The sequence below is a fragment of the Pogona vitticeps genome, chromosome 4, assembly GCF_051106095.1.
Source record: "Pogona vitticeps strain Pit_001003342236 chromosome 4, PviZW2.1, whole genome shotgun sequence".
Lineage (NCBI taxonomy): Eukaryota > Metazoa > Chordata > Lepidosauria > Squamata > Agamidae > Pogona > Pogona vitticeps.
The window spans coordinates 37368526-37393208 of NC_135786.1; the positions used below are offsets into that span (position 1 = coordinate 37368526).

Consider the following 24683-nt stretch of genomic DNA (forward strand, 5'->3'; position numbering starts at 1 on the left):
CACCTTTCCCTTTGCCAGAGTTATACAACTGTATTGTTGAAACAGGTTTCCTATTCCAGCAGAAGGCTGGAGTAGATGACCTTTGAAGTGCCCCAGTCGACAACATAGCTTTTTTAAAAAAACAAAAAACCTGTTCATTAGAATGTTCCCACACTGCATAAGAGCATCAGTTTTGGAATAGTTTACCCAATGACAAATATAATAAAACATAAGTGAGAAAAATATTAAAGGCAACAACAACAAAAAACAACCCTGCTCAAAAACTTGAAACACTCTATGAAATTTAAAAATGTACCTACTGGGTGCTAATTGGATAACTGCCAACTGTGTCTCACTGGGGAGGAAATTCAGTAGATACCACAGCCAAAAGCGGTTTCTGTGGTTGCCATCCACCAGCTCTCAGAAGTTGGAGAAACTTAGATCATCTGCAGAGATCTACAGGTTGATAAAAGGCAATCTGGAAATTTTACAGATGCCCCTCATCAGGTCTTTCTGGCCAACATACAGCTTCCCCCCAACCCAATACCTGACTTTCAGAACTGGGTTTGTTTGTTTTGTTTGTTTGTTTCATATTGGGTTGAATCTTGGCATGGGTAAAGCTATAATTAATAAAGAAAACACCTTTGAACATGCACAGAGCCACTTCCCCTAGCAGTACTGAGTAGATGCTGCTGCCAGTTCTCACCTACTGGAAATTAAAGACAACATCTTCTTGGGAGACCCTCTCTCAGTTCCAGGAATTAATGAAGGATTCTGACAGGGAAGACTCCAGCCAGCTTGCTAGCAGGGAAATTCCACCTTTCTGGGACACAAAAGCAAGAATCACTCTTGGATGTATCTGTGCCTAGTTCAGTATGTTGTTGTGGACAACAGTGAACTTTTAAAAATGACAACCGTGTCCCTTTACATACTGGCACACAGGCACTGGAAACAGACCACTACCTCTTTAAAATCTTGCAAGCAGGAGTGTATCGTGCAATGTAGAAGACCATGTGACAGCTTGAAAGGCAGTTGGAAGCTGCAGGAGGAGAGCGGCAGACTTAGGGATGAGATCTGGGGACTGGTGTGGCTGCAGCAGAGCTGAGATTCACTGCAGTGAAGCCCATGTCCTGTTTGCTATTCAGGCAGCAGAAGTGGCAGGTGGCAGCTCTCCTCTGATCCAGGATGCCAAGACACACAGGAGTTGTCTAGCTGAACCATCAGAGAGCAGAATGGTCCCTTCTCTCCCTCAGCCTTTTGCTTGTCCTAGGTGGGAAGTGTTCGCTTGAAGGAGAGAGTGTGGCATAAAGGCACACTCGGGACTCTGGGCAAGAGAAAGTAAGTGTGAATCTTGTTCTTTCTTCATTTGGGATCTCTCTCTCTCTCTCTCTCCCCTGCAACTGTGATTGTTCATATATTTAATTGGTGGGATTTATTTAAATGGCAGAGAGGTATGCAGAAGTGAGAAATGCAGCAATATGATTTGAAGGGGGAATCTGACCAGCCAGCGTTGCAGGGGTGGGGTGCTGCCTTTTGTTAAGGAGGTTAGATGAAAGCAGGTGAAAAATGTCCTCTGGAATTTGTCATACCTTTCTGGCTGGGGTGGGTTGCCCAGTGACAACAAGACATTCCAGCTGGATGGAGGGACTAGCTAGCAGGTGAATGCATGGAGGGGATGGGGATAGTCAGAGGTCAGTGGGGCGAATGTCAGGCATGAAGCAGAACTAGAACTCAGCCAGTGGTCATTGCTGTCTTGTCTTCTCAGACCAGCTGAGAGAATGGTCTAGTCCTTCAAACTGTTGGGCTATCATTTCCCAGAGCTCAGAAATACGACTTCCCCAGACTATTTGGACTATACTGGTGGGGAGATTTTGGAGATATTCTGTAGTTCAGAAAAGTCACAGCTCCAAGCTCTTTTGCTTCCCTCCAAAACAAGCTTTATTAGAAATAAAAAGGAATGGAATGAAAATGTGCAGGAAAATGTGAAAGGTAGTGGAAAGAAAAGAATATGCTGTCTTAGACAGACTGATGACTTTTGTTTGTCAGCCCAACTTTTGTTAGGGTCAAAAACTGTGCACAAGTAATTGTTTCTCCGGAACAATGGGAATGCGTCTGTCACATTAATCCTGATCCAGCAGTGATAGCTTTGTGACGGTAAAGATGTTATGGAGAGTGAGGACAATCTCTCCGTAGGACAGTGATGGCTGTTTTGTTAATGGGACAAAAGACACCGTAACCAATAGTAGTCAGAGTCGGGGGGGGGGGAAGTGGACATTCATACACATCACACACATTCATACAAAGAAAGTCCTCTGCCTTTGGTAATCAAGCAAGTGGGAGTGGGTTGGCAGAGATGAGGAGCCTGAGGTGTGGCACCACTCCATGTGCCTTAATGGATAAACGGCTACCACCATAGGAGGAAAACAAATCACAGAGTCCAAAGTGGCCTGGACATTGGCAGTTCATTGTTCTTGCTGGTAGTGTTAAGTCTCATGATACTTCTTCACGATAGCCCTTGAATGTCACACCAAAACACGGCTGACCCTACCACATTGCCGGTCAGACATCTGAAAAGAGTTGCTTCGTTGTGCAGCTTCAAGTGTCATGAAAATACGCAAAAACCAACTGAACTGGAGACTGTGATGAGACATCAAAAACAAAATAATGTGTGTACCCTGCACGGTATCAGCTTTATCTTACAGTGTTAGTTGTGTCAAATTTGCATGCCATCTCTCAAGATAGCAGTCGTATTACAGAGGTGTAATCTTTTCTAAGAACTCAGACTTCAGTTCTTTCACATCTGGGGGAAAGTGGCAGTTGCTCTAGGTCATATTTTCATTGCAGTGTTGATTGATGAATGGAACTGGGTTGTACAAGTGTCCCTATTGAGCATGGATTATGAAGCGAGAGTCTGCTGCAAGTTAACACCAACTCCACCCTGTATCTGCCCATGGCATTTTGTGAATCTTTTGAGTGGTCAAATTATTTGCTGGTATCTACTGCCCAGTTTTCCAGTTCCTGTTTAGGAGTCCAAATATAAGCTAATTTATATTTTTCAATAGAAAAGGACAGTGACCTCTCTATCTATACCATCTAGTATCTGTGAACAGGATATTGGAACATTGTCTTACAAGACTTGATTGCAGAAGCATGACCCCCGTGGGCTGCAATGTCTTTGTAGCATGTTTTCTAGGAGGACCTATAAAGTGTCAGAGTTTGGAAAAATTACTTTTTAAAATGAAAACCTAAAATCTTCTAAAAAGCTTCTTGGCTGGGGCATTCTGGAAGTCATGGTCCAAAAAAGTAATTTTTACAAGCACTGGAAACTGCCTGCATCCAAGAAAGACAGCAAGCCCCATCACTCAGCAGTATGGTCAGGTTTTGCATGTAGAAGGTCTCAGGTCTTGCCAATGGCTGCTGGCATCCCCCCATTAAAAATAAATCAGCAGGTGATATGAAAAAAAGCTTTGCATCTGACCTTGCTGCTAGTCAAAGCAGACATTATTGGGATAGAAAAAGTGTCTTTGTTGTTGACCTGGATAAAAGATGAATTGTTGCCCCTGTAGACTTCAGGGTGTGGTGTGGTGACACTTTTTTTCTTTCTGGTTGGAGAAAACATTTTCAGGAAGGCAATAAAGTGTAATGAGGCATAGAGATGCAAAAGCAGGCTAGTGGCACACATTCAGCCCCAAACTGCACTTTGCCTGTCCTGGATGAAATAGGCCATATTCTCAAGGGCAAAAAGTAAATAATTGTTGGACGGCTAGACCAATATTGGAGGACTTATAGAGTGGAAGAGTCCGAAAGGACGTTGGAGGTCTTCTATGCTATCCCTCTGCTCAGTGCAGCCTCTGCAATGCAGGATCCAACTCTAACATCCCCAACAAATGGCCATCAAGACTCTGCAAAAGTACTCCCAGTGAAGGAAAGAAGACTCTCCAGTCAATCTATTTCCCCATCAAACAGTTCTTGCTGGTAGGAACTTTTGCTTTCATATTTTACCACAGTGTAAACTAGGGAATTACAGTTTTAAAGAATGTTGGGTACACATGTACTCCTCAAAAGCACTGGAGGCCTGTTACAAAAGAACAAATACACTTTATCAACTGAAGAAAATAAAGATTTGTTCAACAACATACAAGTCCTATAGGAAGGAAAAGGCAAAATAATTTATCTATAGAATAGTACTATTAATCTGCTTGTTCTTTCTCATCATTTCCAAGCACTTGCAAATAAACCAGCCAACCTGCCCCCAAATATAACAGAGATTAGTTAATTTGTTTGTTTGTTTGTTTTATTGCATTTTTTAGGCTGCAGACTAAATGGATTATACAGTGCATTAGATATTGGAGTATCCAATACTAGCACATAATAAAACAAAGAGAGACATCCATATAATAAAACCAGCAGAATTCATACAAATATATACTATCTTAGGTGTTGACTTGCGTCATGCAAAATATTGTTTTGTTTTGTGTGGGCTTGAAGCCCATCAGCCGCTCAGTTACAGTGACACACAAACTGGCAAAAAATTGCTCTATTAGCTGTGGAAAATGGGAACACGGAGCCTCCCTGCCAAGGTTAGCACTAAAAAATGCAGAGAAATAGAGAGGTATTCCATATTCATTAACCCACCACCTTGGCAATATATACTTTTGGCCTAATTTCATAGTCAGTCTCATGAATTTTAGCTGCAGTAAGGCAGCTTCTTCTGCTTTGTTTAGTAGAGATATCAAAGGAATACTTCCTAGATGATACAGAGCGTGAGCACAAATGACAGACATCTTATGATTACTTTATGGTGTTTGATGCCTTTCTATTCAATAGCATGCTGTCCTAGAACAGCCTCAGAAATGTTTGGTATGCTCCAGTTGTCCTGGAAGTGCTACCTTCCCTGGCTATTGATTTAAGAGAGGTAGTGCAATCACCTCATAATTACTCTCTCCATCAACTATAGTGAGGGGACTTGATGATAACTGGTGGGATGGGAAATAATGTCATTGTCTCTGCCATTCAAAATCTCCCAGAATTTCAACCCTGTAAGTTCTGCTCCATATGGCATTTGCCAACATTGCTAACAACATAATATCCCAATAGGAGATATATATATAAAACAGATGAAGTTACTGAACTGACCATATGAATTTCCTTTCTCAGAACAAGGAACTGTTTGTGCCAGTGATGAATCTGCTAGTTGCAACCCAAACACATATAACCAGCCAAGGCTAGAAATATGGGAGAAAAATGTATGAATCTGCGCCATGAAATCCAGTTAAACCCTCTGTTGTGTTTTGAGAGTGACCTCTTGTAAATCATGAAGGCATGCGAAATGGTATTCCCAGGCATTGCTGTCCAGTTTTGGAATGTTTTTGATTGAGATGTTTGCCGAAATCTGATAATCTTATGGATTAAATAGGAAATACTTTAATTGAAACAAGAATCATACAGCTATTAATAAGATGATAACATGTGGGCAGATGTAACATGATCACCTCTTTCTGGTTTTGCAGGACTGTCCTATTACTGTGTAAATCAGCCAGGATGCTACCAGTGCAAGGCTTCCTAGCTGATGAAGAGGACAGGTGGAAACAAAGGAGACCCAGTGTGTAATTAAAGCAGCCAGGATAGGCAGAAAGGAGGATTCTTTGTGCAGAACATCATTCAGGGCCAGTTGGCTTCCTTTTTATCCCCTGCCTATTAGGCAGCTAGAGGAGTTGAATAGAAATTCAAATAGCCCAGTTAGGGAAAAGAGCACATGGAGGAGGTGAGGCATCCCAGCTAGTAGGAAAAGCACAATGGATGGGGTAGCTGGGAAGCTCAGAAATTCATACGGGAAGAATGAAGGAGATTTTCCAAGATCCTGGAAATCATTTGTGCAGTTTTGGAGACAGGGCCAGATTAAGATATGCTGAGGCCCTAAAATATGGCAGGCTTAAAAGAGTTCCATAGCATCCTATGTCCAAAATATGTAAGTGCTGTTTACATGAATTAAGTTACACTTAGAGTAGGCCCATCTGAATCAATGAAATTTATGGAGGTGTTGACTCAGTAAATCTCCACTGATTCAATGGGCCTACTCATGGGCAATTTACTGTGCTAAGCAACCAGATTTGGGCTTTTTTAAAAAATACATATTATGTAAAATGAACTCCACATAATACAGTATTTTGCTTTTGTGTGTTTTTTTATTTAATTATTGTTGTTAGAAGCCTCTCATAATGTTAAGATCCCAACATGTAGTTTACCTTTCTTCTGCACTGCTTATGAGAAATATGAAGGGAAATGTGGAATGCAAAGAAATCTGTTATCTCTCAAGATCTACTAAATATAGAGTAGTGCAGTGATTGTGAACCTTTTTGAGCCCAATTGCCCAAACTGGGGGGTGGGAAGAGCAGGTGGCGGGCACCAGCAGCAGTGGTGGCGGAAGTAGAAGTGGTAGAAATGGTGGCAGAAAGGGGAAGCCCAGCCACAGAGGTGCCTCTAGCCCTCACTTTGGATCTGCCTCCAGTTGTGCCCAACCCTGGCACCACCTATAGCTCAGCCGGCCCGCCAGCGCCAGCTGCTCTGGATCCTGGCCCGCCACCTGTTGGGGCAGTAGCACTGCGGCTGCAGCCACCTCCTCAGGTTTGGCTGCCAAGGGGTAGCAATCTGGCGACTTATGGCTCACGTGCCCACAGAGAGGACTCTGCTTGCCAGCGTTGGCATGCGTGCCATAGGTTCACCATTGCTGGACTGGTGAATGTGTATGAGAAGCTGATTGGGTTTGTATACTTTCACAGGCTCTTTTGTCCTTAAAACCCACAAATTATGTCCTCATTTCAGGCACCACAGGGGCCCTGGAGCTTGTGGGGACTACACCATCATGCCGGATGATAAAGGTGCCTTCCAGGTTGTTTATATCACCATAGAGGTTCTAATTGCCCTTGTTTCCATTCCTGGGAATATCCTGGTGATCTGGGCTGTCAAAGTGAACCCAGCCCTTCGAGATGCCACCTTCTACTTCATTGTCTCACTGGCGGTTGCAGATGTTGCCGTGGGAGCCCTTGCCATCCCCCTCGCTATCATCATCAACATTGGCCTAGAGATACACTTCTACAGCTGCCTGATGCTGGCATGTCCTGTCCTCATCCTCACCGAGAGCTCCATTCTGGCACTGTTGGCCATTGCTGTGGATCGCTACCTCAGAGTCAAAATTCCTATACGGTAAGAATAACTTCTTCAGACATAAAAGATTATCAGAGGTGGTTTATAAAGAATTTTTTTTTCATGCTTATGACAACACCACACGGCAAGAATCCAGGGCTTGACAAAGTCACCCTTTTCAGACTGTAGCCCCCACTGGTCATGTTGGCTGGGGAAATCTGGGAGAAGTGATTTACGCTTCCCTTCTTCTAGGTGCATTTCTGGGACCGTGCGGCTTTCCTAAGGCTAAACAGGCTTTCTTTTCTCCTGGGAGGTAGTGGGAATCAAACTCCTATATCTAAGTCACTGAGCTATCAGACAGCTATCCCTCTCCTAATTCTTCCATATCTCTCTGTTGGCTACAGTGTATTCATGAGCCGAAATCCTGTTGCGTGGCATAGTAAATTGCACTAGGGCAGGCCCATAGAATGAATGGAAATTTATGGCTTGTATAGTACAGTAGATCTCAGTTAGAGTGTGCACATTTGAATCCATAGAACTTTCAGAAGAGTTGACTCATAAAACCATCATTGGGCCTACTCTAGTGTGAATTATCACATGGTAAGTTTTTTGAGAAGATGTAGAAAGTTTCAGAACTTGGAAGAATGACATTTGAAGGATATACTTCAGAGTCTCACAGCTGGAGGATTCTGCAGCTTGTCCAGAAAGCAATTTCCCCCTGAGCTATGAGAGAACCTATGTTTTTTTTTTTTTACAGTTTCTGGTGGCTTTGTTAAGATTTCCAAAATCTCTGGTGCTGTCTTTTTTTAAAAAAGCACGTATAGCTGAAGACACCATGATAAAAATGCTTACAAAAAGTAAAAGCACTTTCTGTTATAAATTCCACTCAGCTTTATGTTAATAACATAGATCAATGTAAGAAGAAAATGACAAAAGGGGAAAAAAAGATATGTGTTCTGTGGGAAAAGCGAAACTTCAAAAGGGGTCTTTAGGTATTTGTGTATTGATTTTAATTCTGGGCTAGATCTCAGTCACTCTGTCCTGAGATGCTTCCAGAGGGAGAGTTCCAACCATTATTAATCAAAAGACACACTGCTTTTATTCAGTCTTTTCCTCCACTATGGTTTTGGAGAAAGAGGAGAGGAAGCATTAGAAGAACATGGGGGTGGACTTACAAATGGAAGACATGATTATCTGAATAGACTGTCCTCATCCCATAATATTTTGTGAATGAGACATAGTTGATTAAAAATAAAACCCATGACTGATACTGGCCTGCTTCTGACTTTAGGTCTCTTCCTTTTGTGGCTTTAGATCTGAGCTAGAGTCTTGGACTTCTTTGTGCAGATTTTGTGAATGTTTTCCAGTTAGGAAATAATGTACAGAGGGGGACTGTATCAAAAGAAATAAAAGGAATAAGACATTTAGGGTGAGGAAAAGGCCCCATGCCCTTCCTTGGGCTGGTGAGAATAGATTCTTTCCTTGACCTTAAACCATGTTTGGCTCTTTATACCTCTTTGTTTAGCACAGGGGTCGTCAGCCCCCGGTCTACGGCCTAGTACTGGTTTGTGGGGCTGCTAGAACTGGGCCGCAGATATAGATTACCCCCCCTGCACACACACATGGTAGGCATGTCATGCTCAGGGGGTGTGTGTTGCACCTGCGGGGGGCATGTCATGCTCACGTGGGGGTGCCCCCACCCCCCATGCATGGAGCTCGCTCACCCCAGCTGGTCTGCAGCCCCAAAAAAGTTAGGGACCACTGGTCTAGCACACATTGGGATGATAAACATTTATGGAAGAGGGGAGTGAAGGAAGGGTGTTCAGGGGGACAGGCCTTGGTTGTTTCTTAGCATTTTAGTCTCCAGTTGAGAGAAATTGCTAAGAAAAAGCTTAACTGAGCATCACGGAGGCTCAGGGAATACATTACAGAGAACCTATCATGAGAAGAGAGAACTATGCAGTAAAAGTGTTACCAAGGAGAAAATTTTCATATCTCCCACAGTTTACAAATTAGCATGTTTTGATTTATCTTCTTGATTGGTCTTCTGGGTGTAAACATGGAGCACATTTACAATGTGATTTCTCAGACTCACTGTGGTAACCCACCTCTGGAACAGAAGCATGATTTCAACATTGCTAACATATAGTTTGGTTCTGAGTATGGATCAACAGCAAACAATTATCAGGCCCTTGAAGATATGAACCAAACTGGAAAACCTTTCAGCGTTATTGTTCTTTTAAAAATGAAGACATTTAAAAGGTAAAGGGAGCTACAGATCCTTGAATTAGTACTCCACCCTGCCAATACATGTTTTCCTTATTTAAATCTTACTCCCTCGGGACAAAGGAGAAGATGCTGCCTGCTCCCATTCCACATGAGGAAGCCAAGTGGGATTCAGTGCTAATAGTAAGATAGCATCCTCTGTTACACTGAAGGACAATAGGAGTGCGTAAAGATGTAAGACAGGCTGCGCATCGCATGCAACTCTTCCCTGTGCTGCCGACTTTTGCCTTCCAATACCTGCCACTTCACTCTCCCTAATAGTAGCAATGCTCTTGTGCAGGGTTATTTCCTGCTAGTATTACAGTGTTTCTGAACATTCGTGGGGGGGCAACCCCAGCTTCTAAAAACCAATGACATAGGTGAATGAGGAAATCTGACTAAATATATTGGAAATCCTGGAAAAGATCATGATGTTATTATAATTCCAAGAAAGAAATGAAGAGGGGTAGTAGAAATGATTAATCAGAAGATTTGTTGGAGAGTTGAACATTGTCTGCCTGAGAAGCCCAGACGGGCTTCTTAATCCCTAAACTCTATGTGTGTGCAGGGGGGAAGGGAGACAGCCTGATCTGAGAAGAAGCAAACCTACATGCATGAATATATATATTTTTTGAGTGCTTCCAGCCTGATCTGCGCTGATACTGAACAGCCAGATGGCTGTGAACGAATAGAAATCATTTCCTAAGAAGGCCCAGTTTTTCTTTCAATTTGTGCTGTGCTTGATCCTTTTATTTTTTTTAATCTGAAAAAAGTAACCTCTTTGGGATAATGAATAATTTGAGTTATATGCAAATGTTCAATAAATAATATTAACACTTACTGCCTATGAAATTTCTTCACCCTAAAATACTAGAATTGTTTTCCACAACTGCACTAACCCTTAATTATCTGGCATTAAAGGCCAATATTATCCTACTTTTGTTGATGGGTAGGATAATGATGATGATGATCACCATCATCCAGGCTTCAAGGAGAATTGTTCTCACTCCTGTATGGAAATGCCTTGGTCTATACTACAGTGTTTGAATCTAACAGTCATCATGATAAATAAGAATGTGTGGCTCTTTATGAACTGCAAAACATTTCATTCATCAGGTACTTAATAAATAGTATTATTATCATCACAAACCTTAGCATGCTTTTATGCCTACTGTGTACACTGAATTTTTTTTATTTAAAATATTTTTATCCTGCCTTTCTCCTTGAAAAGGACCAAAGGCGTCTTACAACAATGAAATACAATATTTTAAGTTGAAAACAATGAGTATACAATGGTGGTCAACATAATTAAAAGACAATATTTAAAATTACCAACAGTGAATAAGGAGGCATCTTACAATATTAACAACGCAATATTAAGGCAAAGATCAATAAGTATACAAACATTTAAAATATGTTACTCTAAGAAATGGAAAAGAACAAAAAAGGAAAACAGAAATAATATTAAAAATCAACATAGTAATGCATAACCATCTATCTAAAAATCACGCACAGGTAGCTGGTTACTGAGGAAAGGCTTGTCTGAAGAGAAAAGTCTTTGCCTGCTTGCTGAAGGATAGCAAAGATGGGGCCAATGGGAGGGAGTTCTAAAGTCAAGGTGCAGCAACAGAGAAGGCTGGCTCCTGTGTCCCCATCAGACGCACCCGTGAAGATGGTGGGACTGAGAGGCCTCTCCTGATGATCTTAACACCCAAGCTGGCTCATAATGGGAGATACAGTCCTTGAGATAGCTTGGATCAAGGCTATTTAGGGCATTATAGGTTGAAACCAGCACTGTGAATGGAAACTGATTGGCAGCCAGTGGAGCTGCTGTCATAGGAGGGGATATGTGATCCCTGTAACCAACCCCAGTCAGCAATCTGGCTGCTGCATTGAAGTTTCCGTTGAAGTTTCCTTACAATTTCCATCGGCAGCCCCTGTTTTTTCAATGGGAATGTAATCTCATCCAATACCGGATGCATTCCTATTCTCTGTTATGCCTTTTGAGTGACCAGGAGCACCTCTTTCTAGTTTGGATTAAGTTTCAATTTATTCACGCTCATCCAGTCCATTACGGATACCAAACACTGATCTAGAGCCAAAGTAGCTTCCTTGGATGTAGGTGGCAAAAAGAGGTGGAGTTAGGTGTCATCCACATACTGGTGATATCGAACCACAAAAGTCTGGATAATCTCTCCCACTGGTTTCATGTAGATGTTAAAGAACATAGGAGAGAAGACCGAACTCTGAGGTATTCCACAGGTCAGCGGCCAAGGTTTCAAATAGGAGTCCGCCAGCACCATCTTCTGTGTTCTCTCCTCCAGGAAGGACTGGAGATGCTGTAAAATAGTGCCCCCAAGACCCATTCCAGAGAGACGAGTCAGGAGGATACCGTGGTCGATAGTACTGAAAGCCACTGAGAGGTCCAGCAAAATCAACAGGGTCACAGATTCCCTATCTGGTTCCCATCGTAGTTTATCTACCAAGACAACCAAAGCTGTCTCTGTCCCATAACCAGGCTGAAGCCAGATTGAAATTGGTCTAGATACTCTGTTTCATTCAGGAACCTCAGGAGCTGAGAAGCCACAACCTGCTCTAATACCTTCCCCAAGAATGAGATATTAAATGCTGGTTGTGGGATCCAAAGAGGCTACTAGTAGGGATAGGAATACTTCTTTGGGGGCAATGATTGATTTTTTTACTCTGGCCTGTAGAGGCTAAAATCAATTCTGTCATTCCTTGTCACTAAGTGGTATAATTGTGTGAATATCACAGAATCCATGACCGATTTTTTTCCTAGTCTTGAACATGATTTTTTTTCCTGGATGATAAAATATCTCATTCCCTTCTGAGAATATTTTGTGTTACATTCTGCCTTTTGCCTTCATCACATTAAAATCAGATTAGTGTGCTTGCCATGTGTGTGAAAGAGACTTAGCATAACACTAAACACTGCAGGGTAAATAGTTTATTTCATCTAATTCCAAAGAAAGCTATTTAAGCCTTGAATGGCACCATTTTGGCCTCTTTAGTAGAAGCAGATAGGTAACAGAATGTTTTTAAAGAAGTGGAATAGAAAAGAGTATGTGGAGAGCAGCTGATTATCTCTCTCATGAAGGCCAGTTCGTCATCCTCCTGAGTCCCTGAGTCATATAATTTACTCTGGCCTGTAAAGGCTAAAATCAATTCTGTCATTCCTTGTCACTAGGTGGTAGAATTGTGTGAATATCACAGAATTTGCCATTTCCTGGCATGAACACAAGTTTTTTCCCTTTCCTTTTAGGGCCCAATCTTTTTCTAATACAAAATAAAGAGATCTTGTTTGTGAACAAAGGTAGGAAAGAGATTATCAGGTGATATTCCAAGAGAATCCAAAACAAACATCTGTGAGTTTTGAGAATCATGATTTGGGGAGGGGGTTAGTGTGGCCCACCCCTAGTTACTATCCTATATATATTTCACTCTCAATTGCACAAAAGCTCTGATTTTCAACCCACACAAGTTGGAATTTAGGGGATTCTGCTTCTTTGACAGCAGTGCTGTAAACTGCTGCAGCTATGCCAGGTGGCTAAATGCAATACAGCACACAGTTGCTGGCTAGATTTCCACCCACACAACACAGTTTGCTTTAGCACCTGATCTCAAAATAGGATTTTTAAAAAAATGTTTAAAAATTGCATTTGGATTATATGGAGCTTTAGGCATACAAAACATCTGTGGTTGAGGGGAAATACATGTACATCACTGGGAAAGGCACATCTAGCTTCAATGCTTTAGCTGGTAAAAACATGAAAATAACCTGGTTGTTCAAATGAGTAAAAAAAAAAAAATGAATCCAGAAGGTTGTTGATCTCATGCATTAGCGACCCCATAAAAGAGGCCAATCAAGAGAAACCCTCACGTGTCTGCTGGTGTGATAATTAATTAATTTATTAAATATGCTCACCGAGTGAAGATTTAAACTTGGATTTCTTTAATTTTAACATATAGATCATTAGAGGGGGATTCCTTAAATGTTTTTTAAAATATAATTGTCACAGCAGGAGCATTTCATATCTCCTGTAGTGTGCAGATTATCTTGCTTTCTTTTGTGATTTGTTATCAGAAGGTAAATGCAAGTTTTGCATACAAGTACATTTACTGAGGAAGACAGGTCTGCCAAAATGACGTGCTAACATATAGTTTGACTTAACTGTATTAACATTTAGTTAATCTGTAATGTAGTAATGATGCCACAGTGGCATACTCCACTGCCAGGAAATCTTATCCTTTGAGTCATTTGGCACACAATCCACTTGAACAGCTTCCATTCAGTTTCAAGTGGACAACGTGTTTCATTTATATCTGTGACAGGTCAGATCTTTGTGAAGCAAACGGCACGTGAGGATTATACTTCCCTTGAGCAGCATATATGTTCCTGCGTATAATGGAGGAGCATATGAACTTTCGGTGAACTCTGCAGCTCTGATAGGAAGTAGTTTATCTCCTTTTCTGTATGCAAGCATCTCTTCTCAACGGTCAGTCTTAAAAAATAAAAGAGACCACGGTTTTTAGAATCAACATTGCTTCCTCTGGAGAACATGTACTCTTTCATCCCCTCTTTGAACTGAGACACAATTGTCACCAACCTGGAACCTTCCAGGGATTATGGTATATATATCCCATAATCCACAGCTAACATAGCCATTGGCCAGCAGGCAAGAGATGAGACAGCCCAACATTTCTGGAAAGTGCAACTTGCTCGTCAGATGCTGTTGGTCTATATCACCATTAGCCCTGCCCGTTGGCCACGCTCACTGGGGCTGATCAGTTGGAGTCTGACAACATCCAGAGAGCCAGAGGCTGACTGCCTTTGCTACAAAGCAAGAATGGAGAACTCTGGAGGGTCCAGGGAGCCCATTTTCCACCCCTAGGACCAAGCAGTGGCTACACCGACTGTGTAAAATGTGACTTTAAAAAGAAAAGCCATTTCCACTTTCTGGAATCCCACTCCCCCCCCCCCTTGGGGGTTTGAAGACTTTTATCCCCTATGGAGGTTTCTAGGAGAAGACAATGACTTTTCCTCCCCGAAAATCTATCAAAACAATTCCGTTTTTGCAGGAGGGAATGTGGGGCAGGGTTGGAAGAAGAGCTATGCAGGACACATTTTGCAGTCCCATGACAGAGGGAGGAACAATGTGCAGTAATGACTCTTGCAATATCTTCAGTTTCTTTTGAAAGTTGCCTCTTCCCCCTTGGGGTACAGTAGCTGGAGCTGCCAAATGAGCTATAGATATTGGTTTTGTACAGCTCTCCCCTTCTACCTGCTTAAAGAATAGAGATGTGTGAGCTGGTGATAAAGGAAATTTGAGAGGTACGTTTGTCTTCTGAAGAGTTCTGTACTTTGCTATCAGAAGCTAAGGGATAACTAGTCAGTCAGTAGCCCTGCAGTGAATATTCTCCCTGGCCCATAGAAAGACTGCCAGCAATATAGATGCATTCTACAGGATCCCCTCCATTGTCACAAGGCTCTCAAATATCTAATCGAACACTTCTGTTGCTTCTTGTTTGGGGTGTAAATTGTATTGTTACCTTCAGTGCAGGGCCTGGGGTGCATGAGACCGTGCTAATACATTTCTCCTGGGAAAGAAATAAGGGTTCTAAGTATCTAAGATTATTAGGATGACAGCCCCAACTCTGGATGGGCATTCTCAAAGATGGCTTACTGAATATTCAAAGTAGATGTATCCCTTCGTTCAAGGGTGCTCCGGGAACATTTTTGCAGCCAACAAGGCCACCCTAGAGCATGATAAATCATATTTTTTTTTAAAAAAAATAATATCTGGAAGCTTTCCAGCAACAGTGGTTTGGCATCAGGAGCCTTATGGGGCTCCTCTAAAGATATGGAGGCTCCTGTAAGACCTCCCTTAAGACCTTAAATATCTTAGTGTTTCCTCTTTATTTCCTCCTGCTCAAGTGGTTAAAATCTGGAGTGCTCTATGGTGGGCACCGGGGGAATATAATGTGCCCCCCCCTGGTATTAGAGAGTGCCCACAGGACCTTAGAAAATGGAGCCTAGAAACAAGAAAAATGGCTTCCAAAGGAGAAACAATCACATATGGTGATGTCCTAGAGGTTTCATTTAACGTTTGTAATTGATAGAATCCTGCTTCATAGGAAGACTTGATTCCAGTTGGAAATTTCAAATTAAAAAGAGGAGAGTTTGAGCAGAACCAACCATCCCATGAGAGGTAATCCTCTCAGGCCACAGATGCTGGTGGACAACAACAGTAGCCCCTCACAGTTTCTTCCTGTTGGAGGATCATGTTCTGGATGCCATGCGGCTTTTATCTTATTCCCCTAAACTGGATTGCTGCCTTAAGATGTGGTGGAGGATGCTCATTCATTGCTGTCTTCACCTGGCAGTCCAGCCAACCATTGACTGTGGAATGGCAAAGGACCGCCATGTTGTCCTTGAGGTGAGGCAAGGCTAAGGACTACCATCTATTATGGGCCAGGCTTTGGAGTGGTTCAGCCTACTTTCTTGCTCCTATAGAAATCCCCAAAGGCAGCAAACAAGGGAACAACCCAAGGATTACATGCACAATGTTAACCCTGTGCCACAGTCAGAACAGATGCTCTGCTGTGAATGTCACTGATAGATAATACATGCCTTTATTGATCGATAAAAGACAGGTAACTTCTTGGACGTTTTCTTGGAAGTGTTACTTTTCTGGACTTGCTCGCTGAATTAGATCCCCAAAGAAGTGCCCGCAAGGTCTGACAGGATATAGCAGCAGGTGGGGGTCTACTGCGAAAATGCTGTTACTGTATCCAAATATGCCCCAGGTGGTGGCAAGGACTGAACAGATCAATACCAGGAAAAGGTGCCAGGCCGGCTTCTGCAATCCAGTCAAAAACATAGCAATGACTTCTGCTGTACACTAGGAGCCTAGCATGGAAATGAATGCTGAGATATTTCTCCTTTCTGAGACACACTGCAGCTCTTCTGCACGAGCCAAGCCCAAACATCTCTCTTCATTTTGGTCTCCTGAGATTTCTGATTGACAGTGAGAAGAAAGACGCAAGCCCTCTGCAGCCACACAGGCAGCAAGGGCACACCTGTTGCTTCCCTGCATGGCTACAGCTCAAGTGCAGATGCTAATATGCCACCGCCTGAAATAGCATATTCTCCTAAGGAGAGGGAGACAGGTAGTCCTTGGCCTTTGCGCCAGCCATTCATCCTGTATAGAAAGATTGCATCTCTGAATGGATTTAGAAGGGCATGAAGGACATATATCCAAAATAGACTCCAAGACACTGCTGTCTGACTGGGCCACTGACAGGACAAGAACTGACATATTTCATTGCATCGTGTTTCCTGTCCCATGCACTCAGTGGAGTCTCCCTCTGATCCTTTGGCCTGCTTATCAGCTGCAGACAGACAGAGACAGTGCTTGCAGTCTGCTTTCACACTGGCCTAGTGCTCTTGGCACCAGTGGTGTTTTGACAGGAAAGACCACTGAAGCTGTTCTTATGTGTCTGGTTGCTAAAGCCACCAGGTCCTCCTTCTGAGCATCCCAGTGGTGGTGGTGGTGGTGGTGGGACAGTGACTCATCTCCAGACAGGTTTGCAGCCTAAACCAATCAAGAGCCTTTGTGGTTTTATTGGAGCTTGGCTGACTGAGCCCTGCTTTACATTCCATGACTCACAAAAGGCAGGGGTTTCAAAGCTCTCGATTTTTACAGGACCAGTTATTTGTTCAGTACATGATGACCTTTTAGCACAGACTGGAGATTAACCCACTGCCTGGGTGGAGAAGGATTAAGGGACAGCAAACAAGTCACTTATGTGAGATGGGTAGGGAAGGAATATGATCTTCACCCGGGCTTTTTTTTGTGAATGGCCTGATGGGTGCCTCTCAGCAGCTTTTTTTTAAAAAATCAGCAGCTTCAGTGCCAAACATGAGCTAGGAGACAGGATAATGCAGGAGGACTGCCCCCCAGAGATCTGTCTGGCTCCCTTGCTGGATGTTTTTAAGACCAATCTTAAGACCTGGCTCTTTAGGCAGGCTTTCCCTCTCGATTGTTTTTTGCCATCTTGAACTATACTATTACTGTTTTTATTTTATTATATTGTTTTTACTTTTACCTATTATTGTTAGCTGCCCAGAGTAGACTTTGGTCTAGATGGGGAGGAAATGGATGGATGGATGGATGGATGGACGGATGGATGGATGGACGGACGGACGGACGGACGGACGGACGGACGGACGGACGGACGGACGGACGGATGGATGGATGGATGAATGAAACATTTGATGCCTGGTTTGATCTTACTTCAGCAATGCAGACATTGTACCCAAGGGCATAAATAAAAATAGCAGTTCCTTGAGTGTCTAAAAAAGCATTAGATGATAGTCCCACAAGTAATCTCCTGTACTGTGCTTATTAAAATGATTTGCTTTCTGATTGGTCATTAAGAGTGTGCCATTTGTTTCTGGGCTTTTTTTTCTTTAAAAGAGTCAACCCACAGAATTCTCCCAAGAATTCCCCACAAAGAATTCTGAGAGTTCCTCCCCATAGACATACATCTACAAATTCCTCCACACATCTGCTTTTTGCTCACCAGGATCAGACTTTTCTTCCAGGCTACCTTGGACCTGCCCTATAGACTAAAAAGAAATGGTCTCAGTGCTTCCTGGGTAGTCTGTAGTCTCGTTGCCCGTTCAGACTCTATTAGAGCACTCCCACAAGGAACTATACCTCCCACAATGGCCTAAGCTTCCCATGAAGTACTGGGGCAGTTTTCTTTTTAAACAGGAAATAGATCTAGGACATCCTGGAAGAAAGCCTTGTTCCAGGTGAGTGAAATGTAGCGACGTGAATGTGTCTCTAGGTAGAAATTCCCAGAATTCCACCTGGGAAATGTGTGGAGAATTCTGGGAGCTGGAGTAAAAAAAAAAAGAATCACACAAATTTATGGCTTATCAGAAGTCAAAGTCTTAGCCTGCATTGCAAAGGTTCATAAAGTATTTAGTAGTGACATAGTTTGCATTTTAATTACGGAGATATAGATGCAGAAAGGGTTGCACAGTTAAAACGCAAATGTGTTTTCTTCTTCTAATGATATGCTAACAATGTCTGATTTGGCCTTTGGATAAGCAGACTAATTTGAGAGTAGATCATTATGTTGCATGAACAACTCTTTTATTCAACAGAATGTAACAACCTTAGGGTGGAACAGCTGGTGGCTGCCACTAGTGGCTTCTTTGGCATTTGCCTCGTTTTGCCCTATGATAGGTCAGGCTCAGGAAGGAATTTATGTAGCTACTGAAGGTATTTCATTGGCCAAAATCCTGTTGGGTGGGGGTCCACCTGTACAATGGGAATGGTGTCATCAACAGCAGCAGGTTGCCAGTGATAAAAGGCTCCTTTTATGGTTCTGGGATGTGTCTCTGCATCCTTTGTGCATTCTGAAATCACAAAAGCAAGCCTTTAATCAGTGGCAATTAGCCACTGCTGATGACACCATTCCGGTTGCACAGGTAGAGCTGCGCTACAGGATTTTATCTATTTTCATGCAGGAACATGTCTCATTCCAAGCCATTTGCAAATTAGCTTGCTTTATTTTGCATCTGGTATTCTAGACTTAAAAACAGGCTGCATCTGCATCTTTGATTTCTCAGACACAAAATTCTGCCTAAATCACATATCTGGGGACACTAAAGTGACTTCAGCTGTAACAACACATTGTCTGTAATGTATAATTTGTCTCCACAAGAAGTAACAAGGGCTGAAATTAAGACAATAAACAGTGAAGTTACGATGTCAGTGATACCGCTCCCCCCCCATGCACTGCTGTCTTTGCTCCAGTTTCACTGCTTGCTGCCAAGTCACCCTGTTAGCTTGTATGAAGTGATCTAACTTGTGATGGCTGGACTGCTTGGGAATGCCCTTCACTGCATGTCTGTGAAATAGAGCAGGCTATTTGCAGTACATACCTTATCTGTAGTTCTCAGACAAGGATGCTGATAGCCAGTGGTATGCTTATTTCAACCCTGGCCTCAGCTCATAGTATTAGGAGATTGTCATATGTATAAAGCTATGCTGGAAACATTCTGACTCTTTGGGAGAGGAAAATACAGTCAGTACTGGTAGACTTCAGTGTGGCAAAGTGGGCAGAGTGTTAGAAGATCTGTTTTCAAGTCTACAGTCAGTCATGGAATTCATTGGGTGACCTTCAGCTTCCTACCTCCCAGGGTTGCTTTGAAGACAGAGCATGAGGAGGGGATCCATATGCAACCAAAACAAATAACCTTTTCATTTGAATTAAGAGTCAGAGTCAAGATGCTAAGGGGGGAAAGGACCTTCCAGAAAATGTGCATTTATTTTCTAGTCTGTAGCTTAAAAGGTTGAATGTCTGCTGTCATCTGATTTTTTTTATTGTGATGTATCTCTGAATTCTGAAGAAAACGAGAGTATACTTCTGTAAATTTGTGTCGATAGTCAGTAGAGATTAAAATCCTCCTTTTTAAGGAAATGACTCCCTTTCAGCTTTGCTACCATCTTGCCAGCTGCTCCGGCACCTGCTGTCACTGTTCTGTCCACAAACTAATCCTGAAGCCCCTGCCATGAAATGTTATTTGGTGACGCTACACTTGTAGACATAAAAACAATAATGTGCTGGCTTATATGTGAAAAAAGGAAAGTAAGCAGAACAGCAGTGGGAGGCAAAGCAACAGGAACGGAGGTAGCCACCAGAAGCATTACTAGTATTGTCAGCTTCTTGCTCAAGGAAAGCCTTAAAATTTGTGGTAATATATACCCCTGTAAACATGCACCAGAAGGGAGGAGAGTGAAGAAAAGCTCCTGAGTGCAGCAAAACAGGTACATCGTCCATATCCCTGCGGCCGCATGGGGCATCCCAAGGTCTTAAGAGTGCCCTCCATAGATGCTCTGGCCTCCTGTCATCATCATGCTCCCCAATGCCAGATTAATAAATATTGCTCTTTGCTTGCTGCTGTGATCATGTGGATGTATTTGCTAGGAACAAAAGGGGGAGCTCAAGGTGAGAGCCTCATCATGCTTCAGACATCTAGCCCAAAACAAATAAACACTCTGCTGAATAGAACTGAAAACAAATAACACTGCCTCCAGCTGGCTTTTGTTTGATGTAAACGAAGAGGGAAGTGGAGTAAACAGCACAAAACTGGATGGCCCTTGGTGTGGCATTTTGCAGATTGCAGCACACAGCTGGTGAGCAGCTGCTGGCCTCCAAAGCTGTGTTCCTTCTCTTCAGAGGTACTGAGTGAATGTTTCCATTTGCAGCCATCAGGACCAGCCCACAGCCTGCCTCTGTGTCACGTAATTGCCCTATACTAATGACATCTATTAGAGTGACACTTGGTTTAAACTCCATGCACATATGTAAGATGGGAGGAGGCTGTCGCCATTCCTTAAACCCAGTGGTCCTACCTTTGGTCTCCAGATGTTCTTGGACTACAGAAATCCTGGCCAGCACAGCTAGTGGGGAAGGCTTCTGGGAGTTTTAGTCCAAGAACATCTGTGGACCCAAGGTTAGGGACCACTGCAATAGAACAAAGGTATGAATGGGAAGAAAATGCTGCCGCCGCACAGAGTAAGTTCTAAATCATCCTGTCTTAGGGGATGACTGCACAGGCATTTAGCCTGCTGTCTGGGCCACTGCAGGGATGGGCTGGCTCTCTCCTGAAGTTGCTAATCAGATGATGTATTCGCTGGAGTAAGCCAGCCAGCCCCCAGAATGTTCCTACCTGCCCCTTTTTGGCACCCTGACAGGGGTTTCATATTCTTTGGTGTGGGTAGGATTGCTCTATTTTGGTTTGTGTTTTTTTATTCTGTCCCTGGGAAAGCAAGTTGGCTTCATGGGCTGTAAGGTTAAAGGTTAAAACCTTGCCTCCTCCCTTTCTGGGAGGAAGCCTTCATTTTTCTCCAAACAGTACAGTGGACCAAATAGGATGCAAAGATTGCAGTGCATGGCACACAAGATCTCCACCCCACCCCCTATTTAGCCTGGACTAGCTCACTGTCAACCAGCCATGTAGACAAAAAAAAGAAAAGCATACTGCTTATATACTGCCCCATAGTGCTTCAAGCACTCTCTGGGTGGTTTACAGGTTAATTATGCAGGCTGAACATTCATTTTACCAGCCTTGGAAGGATAGAAGGCTGAGTCAACCTTGAGCCGGCTACCTGGGATTGAACTCTGGGTCGTGAGCACAGTTTTGGCTGCAGTACAGCAGTTTAACCACTGTGCCATAACGCTCAGCCAAGCCCTCAGTTCTGCACATAGAAGGATCTCTCTGGCAGGGCTGTGGATTGTTAGATGTTAGCCAAACAAAAACAAAAGTATTGTGGCATCTTTAAGACTAGCAAATCTGTTTCACTGTGAAATAGACTTCGTGGATTATAAACCACTTCTACAGGCACTATTCAGTTTCCCTGCTTTTTTAAGGGTTGTTGTTTATATGTAGATCCTAAATAATTGCAGTCCTTCTCCTCTCTGTTGTCACTTTGTACATATGGAAAGGGACAATCTCTGGACACATTTCCTACTTTGTGAAAACTCACAAGCTTGATGAGAAAGGGAATCATTGAATATTCCCCAGTGAGTATTCCATGAGGTGAAAGTGATACAGTACTACCAACAGGGACTATTCCCTAAGGTGAAAGTGATACTACCTCTACATTCCCTGAGGTGAAAGTGATACTACCAACAGACCTTAAATGAATTCTGTAAGCCTGCATTCCGGAACTTTAATGAATAGATTCTGAAACTCCCAAAATTTAGCCAGGTTAATGTTTCAACTTTTATTTATTTATTTATTTATTTATTTATTTATTTATTTATTTATTTATTTATTTATTTATTTATTTATTTATGTCCCGCCCATCTGATCTAATAGACCACTCTGAGCGGCTTCCAATAAAAAGAACATATACAATAAATACTAATAATGTTACAAATAGACAGACATATATAAGAATATAGGGAATAATAAATAAAGAAGAAAATTAGGTATTGACAGGAGGGAAGGCCTGGACATACAACCATGTTTTTTCTTGGCTCTTAAAAGTACCCAGTGTAGGGGCTGCCCGAATCGCCGGAGGAAGATTATTCCAGAGGCGAGGAGCCACTGCCGAGAAGGCCCTATTTCGAGTTCGTTCATTCCGCGCCTCCCTCGGCGTTAGGCTCCTCAGCCTCACCTCCTGGCTCGAGCGGGTGATCCGGGCAGATCTAGGTGGGAGCAGGCGTTCCGCCAAGTACCGAGGTCCTAAACCGTTTAGGGCCTTATATGTAAGCATTAACACTCTGAAGTCAATGCAGAAACGGATGGGCAGCCAATGCAGCATGGCCAGAGTAGGAGAGATATGTTGGTGTTTCCTCACTCCTGTGAGAAGTCTGGCTGCCGCATTCTGCACCACCTGAAGTTTCCGCGTCAGCTTCAAAGGGAGCCCCACGTAGAGCGCGTTGCAGTGGTCTAATCTGGAGATTACAAGCGCATGTACTAAGATAGTGAGCGCCCCCGTGTCTAGGTAAGGACGCAGCCGGGTAATCCGCCAAAGGTGGAAAAAGGCGGTGCGGACCACGGACGCCACCTGCGTTTCCATGGTAAGCTTCGGGTCCAGATGTACCCCCAGGCTGCGAACCCCACTCTTTGCGGCCAGGGTCACCCCCCCAAATGAGAGTCACCCAAGCCGCCAACAACAGGAGCGCCCACCCTCAGGACTTCCGTCTTGTCCAGGTTCAGCCGCAGCCCGTTCTCCTGCATCCACTTCAGTACAGCCTCCAGGCAGCGCTGGAGGGACAGGACGGCATCACCTTTTCTGTTTCTCTTCCTAGCCTCACAAACCCAGCTTGATGAAGTGTCTTGCAGGTCTAGAAAGCTCATCTGTATATGATATTTTAGTGGTCCAATAAAAGTATTGTCAAGCTCTGTTTATTGGATGGTCTAGAATGGCTATGCTGGCTGGGGACAATGGATTTTGTAGTCCAATACAGCTGAACAGCGCCACCACACTGGGAAAGGTTCTTCACTGTGGCAGAGCTGCTGTCTTGTATATATATAGAACATTCAACTGTTCTGCATTCACCGTGATCAGAGGAGATGAAGGCATGTAAATGTGTGACAGGAACCCACAGGAGATTGTCTGCTGAACATACTTCCTGCTGAACATACTTCCTGCAGAACGAGGATGTATGATAAACACAAGAAAAGTTTCGTTCCTTTATCTGCTTCTGTTTATCAGCTAAAATACTAGCATGCTTGCCCAGAAACTACAGGGGATCTCATTGTCTGAAAGGAAATGAAGGCAAGTATCTGGTTTGAAAAACTGACTAATAAAGCCAAGAAGTGCATATTCCTGTAAATAAGATGGAGGTGCAAGATAGCCTCTCAGAGTGCCAACATAAACATACCTGCAAATAAGAGAGATTAATAGTCTTTTGAATCAGAAAAACTGTAGTTTGGTTGATAGAGTGATGGACCTGGATTTGACTCCCTGCTCAACCATGGAAACTTGGAGGGAGGTGATGGTAGTTTGGAACTGGTCAAACCACCCTTTAAATATCTCACCTTGAAAGCCCTGTTAGGGCTGCTATAAGATGGCTCTGACTGGACAGCACATAACATAACATACATGTTTCTATACCAGCATATATAGGCAAAGCATTTTTCAATAGTCCAAATAGAATTTCATCTTTTGTTGAGAGAAAAGCATTTCCTAAGAGGGCCTGAGAGGCAGTAAACCAATGGATGGGGTGCCACCATTCCCCCTTGCTAGGCAATTAGGGCATTCCTGTGTTTAAACACACTTAACTGCATGCTATTCCAGAAGAGAATAAGTAATATCTTCAACTCTCCATAATAAAATATTCATATACCTGAAATCTTCTGCTTTTGCCTTTCTGGGCAGAATCCTTTCAAAGCAGCAGAAATAAAACATTAAAATTCAATGCTGCAGGCATTCAAGAGAAAACAGGGCAACCACCTGCCGGATCTGCTTTCATTTGGATCCCTCCATTCAGCAGAGTGTTGGACTTGATGGCCTTACAGGCCCCTTCCAACTCAATTATTCTATGATCTTATGAAAACATCATATTCAGATAAATTTAAACTACTAACTGTGCATATTTTTAAAAATCACAGCACAGCACTTCCATAAAATCAATTTAACCAGTTTAGAAGGACTAGTTTAAAACCAGGAGCCAATGTGGACTGTTAGGAAAAATGACATCTCAACTAAAAGGGGCTGAAAATAAATGGATTTTAGAGG

The 24683-nt window shown here is 42.9% G+C and overlaps 1 protein-coding gene across 1 annotated transcript in view; it reads left to right on the plus strand.

Annotated features, from left to right (window-relative positions):
- Window positions 1-677: 677 nt before the first annotated feature.
- ADORA1 (adenosine A1 receptor) overlaps window positions 678-24683 on the plus strand; it is a 65045-nt gene continuing 41039 nt past the window's right edge. Inside the window, exons 1-2 of the mRNA XM_020782586.3 lie at window positions 678-1317; window positions 6802-7182. Of these exons, the coding sequence (XP_020638245.1) occupies window positions 6842-7182 (341 nt within the window). The 5' untranslated portion in view covers window positions 678-1317; window positions 6802-6841. The remainder of the gene's footprint in view (window positions 1318-6801; window positions 7183-24683) is intronic.